The sequence below is a fragment of the Helianthus annuus genome, chromosome 15 (genome assembly GCF_002127325.2).
Source record: "Helianthus annuus cultivar XRQ/B chromosome 15, HanXRQr2.0-SUNRISE, whole genome shotgun sequence".
Lineage (NCBI taxonomy): Eukaryota > Viridiplantae > Streptophyta > Magnoliopsida > Asterales > Asteraceae > Helianthus > Helianthus annuus.
In genome coordinates this window covers 76485882-76506401 of record NC_035447.2, presented here as the reverse complement: position 1 = coordinate 76506401, position 20520 = coordinate 76485882, and the positions used below count along the sequence as shown (strand labels likewise).

Below are 20520 nucleotides of genomic sequence, written 5' to 3'. Positions count from 1 at the left end.
ATCACAGGAATTTACAACACATCTTTAATCAAAGAGAGCTTAATATGCGTCAACGCCGATGAGTAGAACTTCTCAACGATTACGACTGTGAGATTCGTTATCACCCAGGCAAGGCGAATGTGGTTGCCGACGCGCTCAGCAGAAAGAGTTACGTGCTCAGTACCCGAAACATCCAAGCCCAGCACAACCTCGAAACCCTTATTCGTGAAGCTCAACATGCTTGCTTTAACGAGCGTACATTGAAGAGAAAGAGGATCTATCACGATGGAGCTCAGTTAGTAAGCAAACCTGATGGGATATTCTATTATCTGGATCGAATTTGGATCCCTAAGCGGACCGATTTGCGAAAGATTATCATGAACGAAGCCCACAAATCCCGGTATTCTATTCATCCCGGCGCAGATAAGATGTACCAGGACCTACGCTACAAGTACTGGTGGCCGGGCATGAAACGAGATATTGCCCTATACGTTGGAAGTTGTTTAACTTGCGTAAGAGTCAAGGCTGAACATCAAAGACCTTCTGGCTTACTCGAACAACCGCCAATACCTATATGGAAGTGGGAGAGTATAGCTATGGATTTCATAACAAAACTCCCGCCCACGCCATCAGGTCACGACAGTATTTGGGTCATAGTCGATCGTCTAACGAAATCAGCCCACTTTTTGCCAATACGAGAAGACTACAAGGTGGAGCGACTAGCCCAAATCTACACCGACGAGATCATTTGTAATCATGGTACGCCTCGTGACATCATTTCAGATCGTGACGCTCGGTTCACTTCGCGATTGTGGGAAACGTTTCAAGCGGCCCTTGGTATGTCGCTTAATCTGAGTACTGCATTCCATCCTCAAACCGACGGACAGACTGAAAGAACGATCCGTACTCTTGAAGACATGCTCCGAGCGTGTGTCATAGATTTTGGCGGTAGTTGGAACAAACACCTGCCATTGGTGGAATTCTCGTTGAATAACAGCTATCATGCCAGCATCCAAATGGCACCTTTCGCGGCTTTGTATGGTAGAAGATGTCGATCGCCTATTGTGTGGCACGAGATCGGTCACTCGCAACCAACCGGTCCCGAGATTCTACAAGAAACGACTGACAAAATCCACCAGATTCGAGACAACTTGGTGAAAGCTCGGAACAGACAAAAAAGTTACGCCGATAGAAGACGCAAGCCCCTGGAATTTGAAGTTGGTGACTACGTACTCCTAAAGGTATCACCTTGGAAGGGTGTAGTCCGATTCGGCAAGAAAGGGAAACTCGCGCCTCGATATGTTGGACCTTTTAGGATTCTGGAAAGGATCGGAAAAGTCGCCTACAAACTCGAACTACTGGAGGAACTCAGTAACGTCCATCCGACTTTCCACGTCTCTAACATCCGAAAATGCCTTGCTGATCATGATCTAATCGTACCACTCGACGATCTTCAGGTCAACGAAACGTTACACTTCGTGGAAAAGCCTGTCGAAATCATGGATCGCCAAACCAAGCAACTCATGCGCTCTCGCATCCCGATCGTGAAGGTCCGATGGGAAGGCAAACGAGGCGCGGAGTTCACTTGGGAACTTGAAAGCGACATAAAGGCCAAGTACCCGCAGTTGTTTAAATAAATAGATCTGAAGCATCAAATTGGTAAATCACGGTGTTGTGTAGCCTTCGACCTAATTTCGGGACGAAATTCCCTAAACAAAGGGAGGCTGTAACACCCCGTGTTTTCGAATGTCAAAGTCAAAGTCCAAGTCTACTTTGACTTCTTTGACTACTAATGTTCTTTTTGCTTTTGTATTATGTGGAGTAAGTGTTGTATAAATGAAATGATCGAATGTTCAATCAATGCGACCGAATTACGACTGTGAATAGTAGGAAGTAACAATGCGATAAAGTTAATCAACCAATAATCAAGCTAATCGAATCATCAATCAAACTCGAGACTCGAATTATGCAAACTTTGGTGTTATTATACGTTTGTGTGCCTTACGTGTTACTTGTGCGTGTTTATTTATATGTTTGGTGTGGTATTCAAGCGAATCAATCGAAGGTCGAATCAAAACTCGAAAAGCAATTGAACTCAATCGAAACCGACATCGAAACGTGAAATGTAGATGCTTGTATGTAGATATACTGATTGGGACTGAAAGTAATTTAACTAGGAACTCTATCGTATTCGTATCATCGTCCATCAAAATCGAAACATTGAAAATCGTCGCGAAATACTCAAAGTGGGTCGCGGATCGAACAGGAGGCATCCTGATCGAGCAGCCCATTCGATCGGAGCTCCTGGCCGATCGGCTGCCACTTTCCCCTTTTGGAGCCTATAAATAGGGCTGTCATTGTCACACTTTCCATTTTTGGAAAGCTCTGACCGAACCAGCCTTCTTCTTCACCTTTTCTCAGATTTCTCTCAACTCTGGTGAGTTTTCACTCTAATTCTTGTACGATTTTGATCATTTCATGGTTCTACACGACTACACCTTTCTATCTTTCAAAACTCGATTTCTAACCGTGAAATCATCAAGATCTAAGTGTTCTTGGGTGATGTCATCATAGTGTTCTTCAAGAACACCAAACTTTGGCCTCATTCAACCATGAATAGCTTAGATCTGACAGATTTCCACATAAACAAACTAAGATTCTTACAAATCTTAACATTTTTATGAATAATTTCCAACATTCTTCAAACTTTTACACTCGAAACCTTAAACCGGTAGAAACGGAGCTTGAACCGGCTAACTAATCATCCTAACAGTTAAGAGGTTCAAGATTCGGATTCTATATACAAGGTTCACCGACGATGGGTTAAACTCTAAACTGACGTTCCGAACCGTTCACTGGCCGGACTTGGGTGATTCCTGTCCGAGCCGAAGAAACGAGCAGGAACGGAGGATATCATAGTTCAACTCGTTATCAAACTACCTCGAGATGGCAACAAGCGAACAAACAACCAAGTGTTAGACGAAAGGCCGACCAGGTCAGAAATGCTGGCCGAACGGCTAGGCTGTTCCAAACAGCCCAGCCGATCGGACGTACCAGCCGATCGGCCGGGCCAGCCGATCGGCTAGCACATGGTTCCACACTTTTCAAATTTTATGAAGTATGCTATTGACGAAGTGATGTTCGATCGAATACGCTACTCGATTGGTAAACATTACTGTTCGGATCATGAGATACTATACTTCAACACTTAATCGTTTTCACAACTCGTTCGTAGTAGGGAATGCCAGTCGATCGAACAGCCTGTTCGATCGAGCGACATCCTGTTGAGAACCACTTCAAAAGTTCCCAGTCGATCGGGTAAGCCGGCCAATCGAACGGACCGTTCGATCGATCGACCTGAAAGGTAAGGACATTTTAGTGTTCTCATATACTACAACAAAAACTTCAAAAGTTCAAATCCTCAAACACAAACACACCAGAGGAAGAAACAATCCACTCGAATGGCCCAACCGATCGAGCCTACCAGCCGATCGAACAGGACTGTCCAATCGGATATACCAGCCGATCGAACAGACCGTTCGATCGAACCTGCCGTTCGATCGACCAGCCTATTCGATCCATCCACAATTGTTCGCATTTCCACGTTACTCATTGTTGTGTTATCGAACTATTCAGGCTAACCCTACTCTCAACGCTCCCTTCAATCCATAATCAATCACTGTGAGTATACTCGAACCCTTTTTGCTTTAGCACTTTTGGGTGTTACATACGTTACCTATCAAAATCACAATCGAACACACTATTCAAACTATTTAAACGCTAACCGATTGCATGTGTTACGTGATTAAATGTATGCTTGTTGTTATGTTTACACGTGGAATACTGTCTACCTGCCTTAGCAACGTAGTACTATAGTTTGGACTCAGCACCCGTTCACACGGGGATTGTTAAGGATAATTACTTGCATGATTTACGGTGGTGATCATGTATTGCGAACTGTCTCGGACAGTCAACCCGCAGTCGTTGGTATTGATAGTTCCATGTCGATAATTAACGTGCATCATTTCCCTCTGTGTACGTGCTGGTTATGCGTAAACTATTCGAACTCTATATGCTATTATCAAACTTTTATGCTCACCTTTACATTATATGTATTGACCTTATTTTAACGTATGTGACAGGTGTTTAGAATGCTTACTTGCTTCCTCTGCTGTGAAATCGAGGCTAGGAAAGAGTCTAGAAACCAAGACAATTTATATTCATGTGTTTAAATCTGAGTTGTCGGAACATGTTTTGTTTAAAGGATATCTATGTCTGTAATAACTAAATTTATCTTATGGGTCTCGGTATGGGACGTGATATTTAAACTATTCGGTAATAATAGTTGTTATGGAATTTCTTTGAACAATCTGTTTCGCTCAGTGCCGCGCCCCGATGATTCCGCCATCGGTTGGGGTGTGACAGTAGTAGCGGAGAAGGAAAAGAAAAAGAAAGTTGGAGTCAAAGATGTTCCAGTGGTCCGTGAGTTTCCTCAGGTGTTCCCTGACGATCTCCCCGGACTACCGCCAAGTCGTGATATCGACTTTCGTATTGACCTCATTCCTGGAGCTAACCCCGTTGCCAAAGCTCCGTATCGACTCGCTCCATCCAAAATGCGGGAACTCTCGAACCAACTCCAGGAATTGCTCGAAAAAGGCTTTATTCGCCCAAGCACCTCTCCTTGGGGCGCGCCAGTCCTTTTCGTCAAAAAGAAGGACGGGTCGTTCCGGATGTGCATCGATTATAGGGAATTGAATAAGCTAACCATTAAGAATCGATACCCTTTGCCTCGAATCGACGACTTATTTGATCAGCTGCAAGGTGCCAAGTGTTTCTCGAAGATCGATTTACGTTCAGGCTATCATCAATTGCGGATTCAAGAGGAAGACATCCCCAAAACCGCTTTCCGAACCCGGTATGGCCACAATGAATTCGTTGTTATGCCTTTTGGTTTAACTAACGCACCCGCGGTCTTTATGGATCTGATGAATCGCGTGTGTAAGCCTTTCTTAGACCGTTTTGTCATCGTGTTCATTGACGATGTCTTGATCTATTCCAAATCGAAAGCCGAACACGCGCAACATCTACGTTTGGTTCTCGAGTTACTTCAGGGGAACCAACTCTACGCCAAGTTCTGCAAGTGTGAATTCTGGCTAGAAGAGGTTCAGTTTCTGGGTCACATCGTGAATAGTCAGGGAATACACGTCGATCCCGCGAAGATTGAAGCCGTCAAGAGTTGGATTACGCCTAAGAACCCGTCTGAAGTTCGTTCTTTTCTCGGACTAGCGGGCTATTACCGACGATTTATTGAAGGATTCTCCAAAATCGCTGTGCCGCTTACCGCTCTTACTCATAAAGATAAGCCTTTTGTCTGGGGAACCGCACAAGAGTCTGCTTTGCAAACCCTCAAGCACATGCTGTGCACTGCTCCGATTCTTACGCTGCCCGACGGAAGCAACGATTTCATTGTCTACTGTGATGCTTCCAACCTTGGTCTTGGTTGTGTCCTCATGCAGCGAGACAAGGTTATAGCTTACGCATCTCGACCGCTCAAGATCTACGAGAAGAACTATACAACCCATGACCTCGAGCTAGGCGCGGTTGTCTTTGCATTAAAGATTTGGCGACACTATCTGTATGGCACTAAGTGTACAATCTACACTGATCACAGGATTTTACAACATATCTTCAATCAAAGGGAACTTAATATGCGTCAACGCCGATGGGTAGAACTCCTCAACGATTACGACTGTGAGATTCGTTATCACCCAGGCAAAGCGAATGTTGTTGCCGACGCGCTCAGCAGAAAGAGTTACGTGCTCAGTAACCGAAACGTTCAAGCCCAGCATAACCTCGAAGCCCTTATTCGCGAAGCTCAACATGCTTGCTTTAACGAGCGTACATTGAAGAGAGAGAGGATCTACCACGATGGAGCTCAGTTAGTAAGTAAATCAGATGGGATATTCTATTATCTGGCTAGAATTTGGATCCCTAAGCGGACCGATTTGCGAAAGATTATCATGAACGAAGCCCACAAATCCCGATACTCCATTCATCCCGGTGTTGACAAGATGTACCAGGACCTGCGTTACAAGTACTGGTGGACGGGTATGAAACGTGATATCGCTCTTTACGTTGGAAGTTGCTTAACTTGCGCAAGAGTCAAGGCTGAACATCAAAGACCTTCTGGCTTACTCGAACAACCGTCGATACCTATATGGAAGTGGGAGAGTATAGCTATGGATTTCATAACAAAACTCCCGCCCATGCCATCAGGTCACGACAGTATTTGGGTTATAGTTGATCGTCTAACAAAATCAGCCCACTTTTTGCCAATACGAGAAGACTACAAGGTGGAATGACTAGCCCAAATCTACACCGACGAGATCCTTTGTAATCATGGTACGCCTCGCGATATCATCTCTGACCGTGATGCTCGGTTTACATCTCGATTGTGGGAAACTTTTCAAGCGGCTCTCGGTACGTCGCTTAATCTGAGTACTGCATTCCATCCATAAACCGACGGACAGACTGAAAGAACGATCCGTACTCTTGAAGACATGCTCCGAGCGTGTGTCATAGACTTTGGTGGTAGTTGGAACAAACACCTGCCACTAGTCGAATTCTCGTACAATAACAGCTATCATGCCAGCATTCAAATGGCACCCTTCGAAGCTTTGTATGGAAGGAGATGTCGATCGCCTATTGTGTGGCACGAGATCGGTCATTCGCAACTAACCGGTCCTGAGATTCTACAAGTACCCACAGTTGTTTAAATAGATCTGAAGCATCAAATTGGTAGAATGACTCACGGTGATGTGCAGCTTCGCGCCTAATTTCGGGACGAAATTCCCTAAACAAGGGGAGGCTGTAACACCCCGTGTTTTCGAATGTCAAAGTCAAAGTCAAAGTCCAAGTCAACTTTAACTTCTTTGACTGTTAATGTTTCTTTTGATTTTTTTGTATTATGTGGAGTAAGTGTTGTCTAAATAAAATGATCGAATGTTTAATCAATGCGACCGATTTACAACTGTGAATAATAGGAAGTAACAATGCGATAAAGTTAATCAATCAATAATCAAGTTAATCAAATCAATCAATTGAACTCGAGACTCGAACTATGCGAAACTGGTGTGGTAATACTTACGTGTGTGTGTGCCTTATGTGTTACTTATGCATGTTTACTTTATGTTCTGTGGTATTCAATCGAATCAATCGAAACTCGAAAAGCAATCAAACTCAATCGGAACCGACATCGAAACGTGACTTATAGATGATGGTATGTTAGATATAGTAGTTGGGACTGAAAGTAATTTGACTAGGAACTCTATCGTATTCGTATCATCGTCCATCGAAATCGAAATATCGAAAACCGTCGCGAAACATTCGAAAAGGGTTGCTGATCGAACATGAAGCATCCTGATCGAACAGGCCAGCCGATCGGCAAGCACTTTCCTGGCCGATCGAGCAGGCCATTCGATCGGAGATCCTGGCCAATCGGTTGACACTTTCCTCTTTGGGAGGCCTATAAATAGCCCTGTCATTATCACCCTTTCTATTTTTGGAAAGCTCTGACCGAACCAGCCTTGTTCTTCACCTTTTCTCAGATTTCTCTCAACTCTAGTAAGTTTTCACTCTAACTCTTGTACGTTTTTGATCATTACCTGAGTCTACACCTTTCTATCTTTCAAAACTTGAATTCTAACTGTGAAATCACCAAGATCTAAGTGTTCTTGGGTGATGTCATCATGGTGTTCTTGAAGAACATCATACTTTGGCCTCATTCAACCGTGAATAGCTTAGATCTGACCGATTTCCACATAAACAACTAGGATTTGTAAGAATCTTAACATTTCCATGGAAGGATTTCCAACTTTTCTTCAACATTTTACACTCAAAACCTTAAAAACCGATAGAAACAGAGCTCGAACCAACTAACTACTCATTCTAATGGTTAAAAGGTTCAAGATTCGGATACTATCTACAAGATTCACCGATTTCGGGTTAAACATCAAACTACCGTTCCGAACCGTTCACCGGCCGGACTTGGGTGATTCCTGTCCGAACAGGTGAAGCAAGTAAGAACCCACGTTCTATGGTTTAACTCGCTGTCAGAATACCTTAAAATCATGACAAGTAATCAAACAGCCAAGTGTTAGACGAAAGGCCAACCAGGTCAGAATTGCTGGCTGAACGGCTAGGCTGTTCGAACGAACAGCCCAGCCGATCGAACATACCAGCCGATCGGCCGGGCCAGCCGATCGGCTAGCACATGGTTCCACACTTTTCAAATTTCATGAAGTATGCTATTGACGAAGTGATGTTCGATCGAATACGCTACTCGATTGGTAAACATTACTCTTCGGATCATGAGATACTATACTTCGACACTTAATCGATTTTGCAACTCGTTCGTAGTATGGGATGCCAGCCGATCTAACAGGCCGTTCGATCGAGTGACATCCAGCTGAGAACTACTTCTGAAGTTCCTAACCGATCGGCTAAGCCGGCCGATCGAACAGACCGTTCGATCGATCGACCTGAAGGGTAAGAACACTTCAGTGTTCTCAAATACTATAACGAAAACTTCAAAAGTTCAAACCATCATACACAAACACATCAGAGGAAGAAACAATCCACTCGAATGGACCAGCCGATCGAGCCTACCGGCCGATCGAACAGGACTATTCAAACGGACTTTCAAGCCTGCCGAACAGCCCGTTCGATCAAACCTGCTGTTCGATCGACCAAGTTATTTGATCCATTTGCACTTATTTGCATTTCCGCGTTACTCATCGTTATGCTATCGAACTATTCAGGCTAACCCTACTCTCAGCGCTCCCTTCAATCCATAACCAACCACTGTGAGTATACTCGAATCCCTTTTTGCTTTAGCACTTTTGGGTGTTACATACGTTACTTATCAAAATCACAATCAAACACATTATTCAAACTATTTGAACGCTAACCGATTGCATGTATTACGTGACTAAATGTATGCTTGTTGTTATCTTTACACGTGGAATGTTGTCTACATGCCTTAGCAACGTAGTACTATAGTTTGGACTTAGCACCCGTTCACACGGGGGTTGTTAAGGACAATTACTTGCATGGATTACGGTGGTAATCATGTATTGCAAACTGTCTCGGACAGTCAACCCGCAGTCGTTGGTATCGATAGGTCCATGTCGATAATTAACATGCATCATTTCCCTCTATGTACGTGCTGGTTATGCGTAAACTATTCGAACTCTATATACTATTATCAAACTTGTATGCTCACCTTTACATTTTATGTATTGACTTTATTTTAACGTATGTGACAGGTGTTTAGGATATTTGCTTGCTAGGGAAGTGAAGCTAGAATAAGTCTCTAGAGGCCCCCAACAAATAGTTGTCTGTCAAGAACAAGCTGCTAGTGCATAGTTGTCTGTAGATCTTGTCAGTCTGGGTGTTTAGGGGCATTGAACAATATTTATGTTTAATTTAAATCTGAGTTGTCGGAACAGGATTAATTGTTTGGATGTTATCTGTAATAACTTGTTATTTATTCGGGATACGGTATGGGACGTATCATTTTAAACTGAATTTGTATTAATAGTTGTTGTGGAAACTTCTGGACAATCTGTTTCGCTCAGTGTCATGCCCCGATGATTCCGTCATCGGTTGGGGTGTGACAGGTTGGGTCAGCGTCGGTGGGCGTTCTTTTCATAAAAAAACGCCCAAAATTCACACCACTACGCGTGTTCTTAAAAGGATACATAAATTTAAAAAAAAAGTAAATTGTTTTGAGTTATTTTGTTTAGTGGTTTTAACCATTTAAGTTCAAAATCAAAATGTTTAACGTTCTGAGTCCTTAAACCCTTTTTTTAACCATTTAAGTCCTTTTGAATCCAAATTTATAGAATATTATTATTCTACCTTATATTTATCATTAAAAAACTATCATTAATAATATAACTGGATTTTGTAAAACAAAAAAAGTAAAGTACAGTTTCAGTCTCTGAGCTTTATACCCAATCACAGGTTCAGCTCTTATTTGAAAAAATTCAACAGTCTAATCCCTGTAATTGTCGGTTGCTAGCAATCAAGTCCCTCCTAGTAACGGACGTTAGTTGATCGTTGGAATTTCTAGTAAAAGACCAAAATGCCTCTGAAACTGCAATATGAAAAATTCATCTTCCATTTTAAAGCTTCTGCAAGAGAAAACCCACCACCATTCATGTTTTCTGTTCAACCTTCCTGAAACCCTAAAATGGTAGAATCCTCATTTAATTGTAAGAAAATACAGTATTACTTTGTCCGTTTAAGTATAAACTTAGAAAGAAAATTTATTTATATCACACATTTAAAAATTATATAAGGAGGTGGAAACCTTCTCTACCAAGACGTGTTTTCCCTGGGCGGGCAACTTGTCGGGTGGAAACAAAACCGTGAGTCCGTGGATAGGCGACCCATCGGGGGCAAAGCGAACAATATCTTGACACGGTTTACTTGGGCTATTACAAAATGTGTGGGTGAGGTGGAGGCTCTTGATTGGTGAGTGTAGTTTAGGTTTGTTTTGATTGGTTGATGTTTATTTTGGTTTTGGTTTTTTTATTCTCTTCCACGCAACTTTCCCACCCCGTGTTTTTTTTCTCCACACCACCATGTTGACGTGGTTATCACGTGTCGCTCCACACCCTTCCTTCAAGACCCCCACACCGTGTATTCTAAATAAGGGTAAAAGTTTCACAATATATACGGCATGTCGTGTATATGAACAGATGGGCATATCAGCCTGTTCACTTGTTCTTATTTTTTTGTTGTGAAATGAATTTACCAGGGTAACCTTTATCCAAGAAGAAAATTATTGTTATCCCTGATTTTCAGACGATTTCATTAATATAAAGAAAATTAAAAAAAAAATGAAACTTACAATACTTATCTTATTGATCATAACAAGATATAGTAAAAAATCAAAAGCACTTTTTAACATCAAAACACAATAGTTACTAAATTTGATCATGATAGTTTGATAAGCACATTTTAACTGTTGACTTTCCTACAAATCTTTCTGATTTGACCACTTTTACCGGTCAATGGAGAAATATTTCCCATTTTAACCATTGACTTTGCAAACTGCTGGAAGAAAAGCTCTTGATTTGCGGCATACTGCTTCACATACTGCATTGTTTGTTGGTTTTGAGTAAAAAGTATTTCATCAGAGCTTAGAAGTCCCTTTTTAGCTATTAGGTTCTTGTAATAATTGTTGTCGAATTTTGTCGGTGACACAGGATCCAAGAAAAACAGATTTTGATCGCCCCCAGATCTCGGGCAGTTCTGGCGAAGCCTTGCTGCGTATGATTGGTCTAGCGAAAAGTCTGGCCGCCCGTTGCCCGTGTTGTTGTATAGCCTTTGCCTGATACTGGTGCACCTAGCATTTCCTATTGTGTGACTTCCTGGAAAGTTTAGAACAAGTCAAATATGAGACGTGTTCGGGTTCATCAATACTTTTTATCTATTTTCATTTTTAATTTAAAAAATATAGTCTTTAAGTCGAAGTTGTTACAAAAACTACTAAAATCATATGGATTAAACAATTCAAGAGGTTATAAAAAAGTTGAGTGAACCGCGACATGAACCTAACATAAATAATGTGGATTTGGGTTTAGTCTAAAAGGATTTGGTTCACTTTCATGACCAACACACAAATATGTTTAGCTAAGAGCATTCACATTCTATCCATCAAAATATGTGAGGGGAGTTTTTATATTATAAAGGGTATAAAAAGTGGTTGTGAGTGGAGGAGAGAGAAAATGTTACTGTTCATCTGTATATTTGAGAAGACACTGTTCATCCACTATAATTTTTTTAATATATATTGAAAGTGGTTGTGAGTGAATGAGAGAGAAAAATGTAATAATAATATTATTTAATTGAAAGGAGAGAGAAAAAGTATTTGTTTTTAGTGAAAATATATTGATATAGGAGTTGTTTTTTAGTGGAATGTATATATAATTTGATGGATAGGATATGAATGCTCTAAACGGGTAGTGAAGTTGATCCATTAATATTATAAATTTTATTTTAAAATTTGTTAAAAGAAGTATTATTATTCTATAACTTGCACTTGTATATTATATGTCAAAGTTAAAAGATAGAAAAGAACATCAACTTTAACGGTTTAAACATAACCAGGGGCGGACCTACCCTTTGGTCAGGGTGGGCGGCCGCACCCCTTGAAAAAAATTAGTGTATATTTTAGGTAAAAAAACCCGACTGCACTCCTTGAAGATATGGTTGAACACGTCATCCGCACCCCAACAAATAATTTATAGGTCCGCCACTGAACATAACGGTTTTATATGTATATATGTATTCTTTTGTTATAAATTTGCAAATTTAATTATTTTATAATATTACATAAAATGAGGTTAAAAGGGCCATATTGGTTTAACTTGTGAAAACTCGTGTCGTGTCGTAATCGGTCATGTATATCATATTTCTCGGGGTTTTGTAGTGCTATGGTTTGTTTCAAATTTACGTGTTCGTGTCGAGTTCGACCCGAGAACCCGCAAACACGACCTATTTAAACATTTATTTCAAGAGTTTTCTTGATTTATAACTGAGTTCCCAACTAGGTCTTACCTGAAAGTGTTACAAAATCAACAATGTCAAGACCCTTGAGCTTGAATTTTGTGAGAATGGTCTGAAAAGTGTTGTTTGGAGCTGGAATGTTTTGGTTTGAACCACTCAAACTTGCACCTAGTGAGTCCCTTCTGCCCAATGGGACTTCCCAACTTGGTCCACCAGCCTACACAAGTGTAAAACATGTTTATACAAAGAAAAAGGAAAACCAAATTGTATGGATTAAAGAGTTGTACAATACAAATCGGTATTATATCGTTCTATGATCTACGGTACTATACCAAAACGGTGGAGTCTCTAGCTGCCAAAGCCATGATATCAGCACAGGAGACGGTTTGTGGGCACGCCTTTTCCAATGCAGCTTTGATTTGATCAATGACTTCAAACCCACGGGCCGAGTTGCGGTTAGGGACGGACCCCTTCTCGCTAATTACGCTTCCGCTGTTGTCGAGAAGAATTGAAGCATCACACCCCTAAAATCATCCATCATTTGGTTGCAAAGCTAGTTATTAGTTTGTGATCATTGTAATAACATTTGCAGTATTTTCATATAAACATTGCACAAAGCTTCATGTACAAAGCTTGACTTGGCTCAAAAGAACATTATTTATATAGATATAACAGTACTAATTTAATATGATAAATACATATTACATATTAAACACATATATTATGATCAAAATAAATAAATTAATGTTATATATAGTTATAGTTATAAATGCATATAAATGATTATTAGATATGTATATACATAAAACAATTAAGTAATCCATAAATAATTAAACAAGGCTAACTCTGAAATGAAAAAAGTAAAAACTGTTTATAAGCTAAGCTCAAGCTTCAAATATCGAGCTCGAAAAATAGCTTACACCTCTCCTTTTTACACCGCTACTTTTGAGTGTAGGGATGTAAACGAAGAGAAGTTGTGACTTATTTCTATGTTGCAATTTAATTTCACCATAAACGGTTGTATTTTCTAGCAGTAAAGAACAAACCTTGACAAAACAATCGTGGAAATGGAGTCTGAGTAAAGAAGCCGCCATACGAGCTTCTTTCGCAACAGCTTTTGCGACAACAGACCGAACAATGTCTTTAGCCTTTGGACATGACCTGTCATAAAACTGAGGGTAGAGGTAAGACCCATTGACTAGAGCCAGGGTAGAGATGATTAGAACCACGAACACGGTGATTGAAGTCGATTGAGCCATTGTGGTTAATGAAAGATTTGTGTTTGTGATGGAAGTGAAAAACCGGATTGAACTATTTATAGACAAGATTTGCACTATTTATACTCTAAAAAATATTAAACGTTTTATATTATTAAATTAAAAGTTTGGAAATAATTGATGCAATCATGTGACGATGGATATGAGTTGGTCAACAAAGATTTTAAACCGAATTTTGCTAGGGAAGTAGGGGAGTAACACAAAATGGAGTGGAGCTACCTACTATGTTGACAAAATGTTCATTAGTACTCACATGCATGGTGTTTCGTTGACTCTAAAAAGAAACATTATGCAAATAAGCTTTTGTTTGCAATATTTTGAAATTGTATGGCTTTATAGCCTAGTGACATCTTAGAGGTCAGATAAGGCTTTGTGATCAATAGGTCCTGGGTTCGATTTCTATAAGGGAGTTTTTCCCATATTTATTAGGTTTCCTAAGGGAGTTTTTCCCATATTTATTGGGTTTCCTTCTGAATTAATGTATAGACATTATGCCTAGTTGAGATGGATGTAATCGGGTGGTCCGCTGGTGGCACGATGATACTCCAGTGGTCCGCCAGTGATCCAAATTTGCCGTTAATCAACGTATACATAGGGTGGTAGGAAAAGAGTGCGTAGTCGAAATGCTTCCTAGTCGTTGATCTCGCTTTGTCTACCATCGGGAAGAACACAACGCCAATTTTGAAAACAGTAGGAAAACAAAACAGGCTAATCTAATATGCGAAAGGTATTCTTGTGATTGTATTTCTAACGCAGTATAGTAAACAAAAATGGTGTTATTAAAAATATCACGTCAAGAAAAAGCAAAAACATAATCATGATGATAAGCATTCAAAACGATAATAATCCCGCATCGATATGATGTTTGTTGTCAAGTACTGATTGTTAGGGTGAACGGGGCGCCCTCGGGGTGGCGTGCGGTGAGTGAGTTCCCTGCTCGGGAACACCGTCGCCGACCTCTCGGGGAGGCTAAGCGGGGTTTGGTCTGCGGTATTGATTCACCGCCCCACTTTTCAAAGTTTTTGATTTTTTGAACGTTGTATAACGGCTATTTGTTAAAAAAAAAAATTCAATTTTAACCTATAAATACCCCATTAAATCTAATTTTTTACCACACAAATTTTCAATCTTATTCCTCTAAAATTCTTTCAAATACAACACAAAACCAAACCGAGCAATGGAGAACCAACCCCGCGAAGCCAAGAAAAAGTCTGTCGGCTCTAACACTAAGGGACGCGGCTCGCAACCGTCTCGTGGTGGTTCGAGCTGTGCAAGTGCACAACCACAACCACCTTTCGGATATACTACACAACCCCCGTTTTTTTACCCACAACCCCCTTTCGGCTATTTCCAAAATTTGTTATCAATGGATCCTCAAGCCCCCGCCTTCGACCCGTTTGGTTTTCGTTCCCCACAACTTCCATCTCCACGAGAAAATGTTGAACGTCCTCTACCTATTTACGAGGACGAGGACGAGGAAGTAGTGCCCGAAACTCAAAATCTGGGCGACTACGAAGATGACACCGGCGACGATGAAGATAATGTGAATGAAGACGCCGCCAAAGAAGAAGATGACGCTCGGGGGTAAAAAGGCAAAAATGGAACGCCAATCTTGGTCAAAATACCAAGAAGAGGCGTTGGCGAAGGCGTGGGTACATTGCACTACCGACAAAAAGAAGGGCAATCAACAAACATGCGATGGTTTTTGGCGTAGCATTTTAGATCATTATAACGTCACCGTTGGTGGAAGTAACCGGACCGTGCATCAAGTACGGTCTAACTGGATACCGATGATGACGAAAATAAACCATTTCAACAGCCTATACCAACAAGCGGTAAAAATTATATTTTTTAACGTTGTATATTTTTTAAATTTGTTTACTAAGTTCATATGTTTTTAACACTTGTTATTATAATATGTAGGATCGCACACGAGATAGCGGGTGTGACGATCTCGACGTGATGAAAATTGCTTTAAAGGATTTTCAAAATAAATATCCGAGCGGTTTTCAACATGTCGAGGCATGGGAGGTCGTTCGAAAACACGACAAATGGGCCCAAGTCCCATTGTTGAGTGAGGAAGGGGAAGGTTCGGCACAAAAAAGAAAGTCCGTTAACAAGGACCCTTCCATACCCGATATGAAGAAGACCCCTCGCCACAAAGAACACAACGGCGAGACAAGCGTCAAGCGACATCGTCCGAGGGCTCGGCTGAGTTGGCGGCACAATTCAAAGAATACACCGCCATGAAAAAAGCGAAGCACGTTACCTCTATGGAGGCTATTGAATTGAGGAAGAAAAGAGAGTCGGAGGCTCGCGATCTCATAACGGAACAACGCGAGACGATGAGAAACTACGCGCACGATCAAGATATGAAAACATTCCTCAAGCCGCACGACGATGCTCCGCCGGAAATGTTGCCGTACATCCTCGCCCGAAAGCGCGAGATCATTAACAAGTACGGGTGGCCATGCAATTTCTAAAATTTTTATGTAGTATTGCGATGTAATTTTTATTTTATTAAATGAAATGTAATTTTTTATTTTATGTAAATTATGTTTTACTTTTTATAAAAATTTTTCTTAATTAAAAAAATAAAAAACAAGTCCCCCAAGAGAGGAGTGCCGCCATCAAATTGAGGGTGTGGGGGGAGTTAAGTGGGGAGTTGACGTGGCGCGTGCTGATTGGCTGTGGGTAAGCGAGGTCACTCCCCACTTACAGGAGTGCCCCTTACACACTTAGATTTTTTTTAACAACGGCTATTTTATTAACTCATAAAATAGAACAAAAGGGTGAGAATCTGGAAGTCCCAAAACATAAACTAAACAGAACAAAACAAAAATAAATTACATAATGATGTCTTGCACGTTGAAATTCCGCCATCTCTCCCATTCTAAGCCGTTGTACTTTGCCCTATTCTTGAGCCAAAGAAACGTGTCCTCCTTTATAGCCTCCATCACACACAAAACAGAGAAAAAAGTGCCTCCAAAAACCCGTTCATTCCCCGCTTTCCAAATTCAGTAGCGGAGAGTATGTCGTATAGAAATTTTTGGGTATATACGTTTTTTACCACCCGGTTTTATAGAAATTTTTGATATATATGTTTTCGACCCCAGTCGAAAATCTCAAACTTCGTCACTAATTATAAGGAATGAATGGAAAGAAAAAGGCACACACATTCAGAAATAGAGGTATCATTGTCTTACTATGAGAATACTCTATGGCGGGCTCGTTAACCTTAAAAAAATAGAGATGCGTGATTTAGCTCTAGAGTACATCAACCAGCATACTGCTCTGACTAGAATATGTTTACTGAAAACCGACAATTCTTTTAATCAATAAAACAAAGTACTAACAGAAACAACAATCGGTAATCCATTGGTAAGACTCGTCTCCAGTGATCAATCAATGAAAAATATATTGTTTGATCAATCTGCGGTTGACAAGGTAACTACCACTAACGTACACCAATTGGAAATTCGTTGTTGTAGCTCCTGTCGGTGATCCTTAGACTATGGGGTATGGGGCGGGGTTGGGGCGTGGGTTGGGTACAAACGCCCAAGTCACCACACCGGGTGGGCTTGGGTTTCGGCGTGGCCCCTTGGGCGGGGGTTTCAGCCCGGGCATTGGGCGGGGCTAGTGGACTTCCGTGGCCGGCTCTCATTGGCTGGGTTGGCTAGGCTATAGGTGGCTAGCATTTAAATAATAATTTTAAGCTTTTTTTTTTTTTTTTTTTAATTTTGTGTGTATTTTTATAATAATTGAAAAAAAATTTATAACACGTGGCCAACCCACGCGGGCTGGACACGCCCCGCCATACCGACCCAACATGCAACTGACTAGCGGTGCCCCTCGAAATACACGTGTCAACCCATGCCCCAAACCCCCGCCCCACCATATCGCACGTTCTTATATTAATTTCCTCAGTAATTTTGTTGGTGCATGTATCAACCACACCATGTTTGTTGACAAAATATCACCGACGAATTACCAACAAATTACCCATGAGACATGCTTCGTCGACGACATACCGACATATTCATGAGTTTGCGAAACTTGCTTGTTTTGTTTTAGTGTCTCTTTAAAAATTAAGATGTCATTTGTCGCAGGTTTTTTTTTTTTTTTTTTTTTTTTTTTTTTTTTTTTTACCCTTTTAATGTATCTTTGGAAGAAAATAAAATGAAGCAACAAAATCCAATTATTACAAATTGACGAATCTCCTATTATTAGTGAGTCAAGAAACTCAAACTCGACTCATATTTACGAGAGTTTGAGCTTTGTTCATTTTGAGTTCTATGCTTAAAGATCGGGTATGATTCATTTATTATTTTTTAAATATTTATTTAAAATATTTATATATGTATGTAGATATGTTTACATGATTTTATAAATACTAATATTTATTGTAATATGATGATTATTATTATATTTATATATATAAATGTTCATTTTGGATCGCGAGTATAGTCAAGCTCTGCATGTAAGACTGTGGGGTATGATGGGGCTTGGGTTGGGCATTGGTTAACACGTGGAATGGGAAAAAAAAAACCCCACGCCCATGGGGTATGGTGGGGCTTGGGTTGGGGGCATGAGTTGACACATGGCCATTGAGAGCCCACCATGTCACCTTGTTAGCCCGCCCCACGCCCGGCTTCAAACCCAAGCCAAAGGGGCGACGCCCAAACCCAAGCCCCAACCCAAGCCCCCGGGGTGGTGGCTTGGGCGTTTTACCCCAACTCAAGCCCCATACCCCATGGCCTAAAGCTTAAACTCGTGTATATAATAAATGATGTACAATTTAGGCTCGAAGTCATACTCAAGCTTATTTAAGCTCTATCTCCTTTCTAATTTTAAACAAGCCAGTTCTAAATACTCATCCGTAGCACTCGTTGAAACACTTTATTAGTGAGCTTTTAAGGTACCATATAAGCATATATTTGAAATAGTTTTATAGTATGGAAACTATTTAATTTTGAATTTTTGATATTATAATATTGTTTTAGAATTAGGTCAACCACATCAGTGGTTTAGTTAACTGCTCCTTTTTATCCTGATATTATTGTCTATTTGACCTTTGCATGAGATTCTCTGTCGAGTTCAATATGCTAACAGTATATCTTTCGGTGAAATGACACAAGGTGTCTAATTCTAGGATAGCTGTTCTAGTTTCAACTATTATATATTCTTTAAACGACAAATTACTAATATGATTATATGAGGTTAACAATTTTTTTAATGGTAAATTTGGATCACTGACGGACCACTGGAGTATCATCGTGTTACCAGCGGAACCATCCGATCATATCCATCTCCACCAGGCATAATGCGTATGTTGATCAGTTCTGTTTAAACATAATGGAAAATATGAATAACATACCTGTTACAGCAGACAGGCCAGCAGAGAATCCAGTCAAAGATGCAGCCATTGAGTTCGACATACTAGTCAGGATGATCTAATTCCTCCTTAGGGTGTAAGGTTATGAGGGTGATGAACCGAAACTAGGGAGAGAATCGGTTAGGGAGAGAGAGTCGTGAATGATGTTATGAGGGTTTGTGTAATTGTCTAACTTGTGTAACTTGTCTAACCCTTTAACTCTCTAATAATCTTCTTATATATACACCTAAGAGGAAACCTAATTAGTTAATAAGGATAATATGGTCCATCAACAATTACCAACTAATTATTAATAGGTTATTAATATATTTTGATCTATATAATATAAATAATTATAATGGCTACAAGATTAAATATTATAATGATAATATATTTAATCTCACATTCTCCACTTAGCCGAGTAATCATTTATCGTGAGTATTAGATGAGCCTGGCCAGGAGTTAACACTCATTTTAGCCTTAAACCAAGAACTATAGCAAAGAAATACAGCCGTTGAATCATCATTCGACTCAGGACCCCCATTAGTCATACTATAGCTTCAATTTAAAACCTAATAGTTATGATCAAAATACTTATAAGCCTTTTAGCGTCTAATTTGTATTTATATTTGTCTATATGTCATTACATCGGCAGAACATATGTTAGAGACATACAAAATCAAACAGAGGAAATTTCATTAATTAAAACATAAGCTAGTACAATATGCCATTAAATAAGGTCTTTAGTAAGTCCCATATTCGATACATGTTCTTCGAAAACTTTAGGTGGGAGACCTTTAGTCATCGGATCCGCAAGCATATCTTTAGCACTAATATACTCAATACAAAGATTATTTTCCTCAACTCGTTCACGTACGAACAAATATTTTGTATCGAGATATAAACCAGCTCCAGTCGAACTATTACTGTTCGAGAAACTAACAGCAGCTGAGTTATCATAGTAAAGCTTCAATAGTCTAGAAATGGAATTAACGATTTTGAGTCCAGTGATCAGATTTCTAAGCAACATTCCATGACAGGTTGCATTGTAAACAACAATGTATTCTGCCATCATCGTGGAAGTTGTAGTTAATTGTTGTTTATGACTCTTCCATGAGATAGGACCGCCTGCTAACATAAAGATGTAGCCCGAAGTGGATTTCTTGTCATCTTTGCATTGGGCAAAGTCAGAATCAGAATAACCTACCACTTCTAAATGATCACTTCTTCTATAAGTCAGTTTATAGTCTTTCGTCCCTTGCAGATATCTAAGGACCTTCTTAGCTGCTTTCCAGTGATCTAGACTAGGAT

The 20520-nt window shown here is 40.3% G+C and overlaps 2 protein-coding genes across 2 annotated transcripts; one reads left to right on the top strand and one right to left on the bottom strand.

The window, feature by feature from the left end:
• Positions 1–10875: 10875 nt before the first annotated feature.
• LOC110897819 (peroxidase 72) lies at positions 10876–13846 on the bottom strand. The gene is made up of 4 exons (XM_022144547.2): positions 13605–13846; positions 12891–13082; positions 12610–12775; positions 10876–11420 (listed from the first exon to the last, which is right to left on the bottom strand). The coding sequence occupies exons 1-4, from the start codon at positions 13815–13817 to the stop codon at positions 11008–11010; spliced, it is 984 nt and encodes a 327-aa protein (XP_022000239.1). The 5' UTR covers positions 13818–13846; the 3' UTR covers positions 10876–11007.
• A 1536-nt stretch (positions 13847–15382) lies between these two features.
• On the top strand, positions 15383–16085 carry LOC110900813 (glutathione S-transferase T3-like). Its single transcript, XM_022147676.1, has 2 exons — positions 15383–15670; positions 15759–16085. The coding sequence occupies exons 1-2, from the start codon at positions 15383–15385 to the stop codon at positions 16083–16085; spliced, it is 615 nt and encodes a 204-aa protein (XP_022003368.1).
• Positions 16086–20520: the final 4435 nt, after the last annotated feature.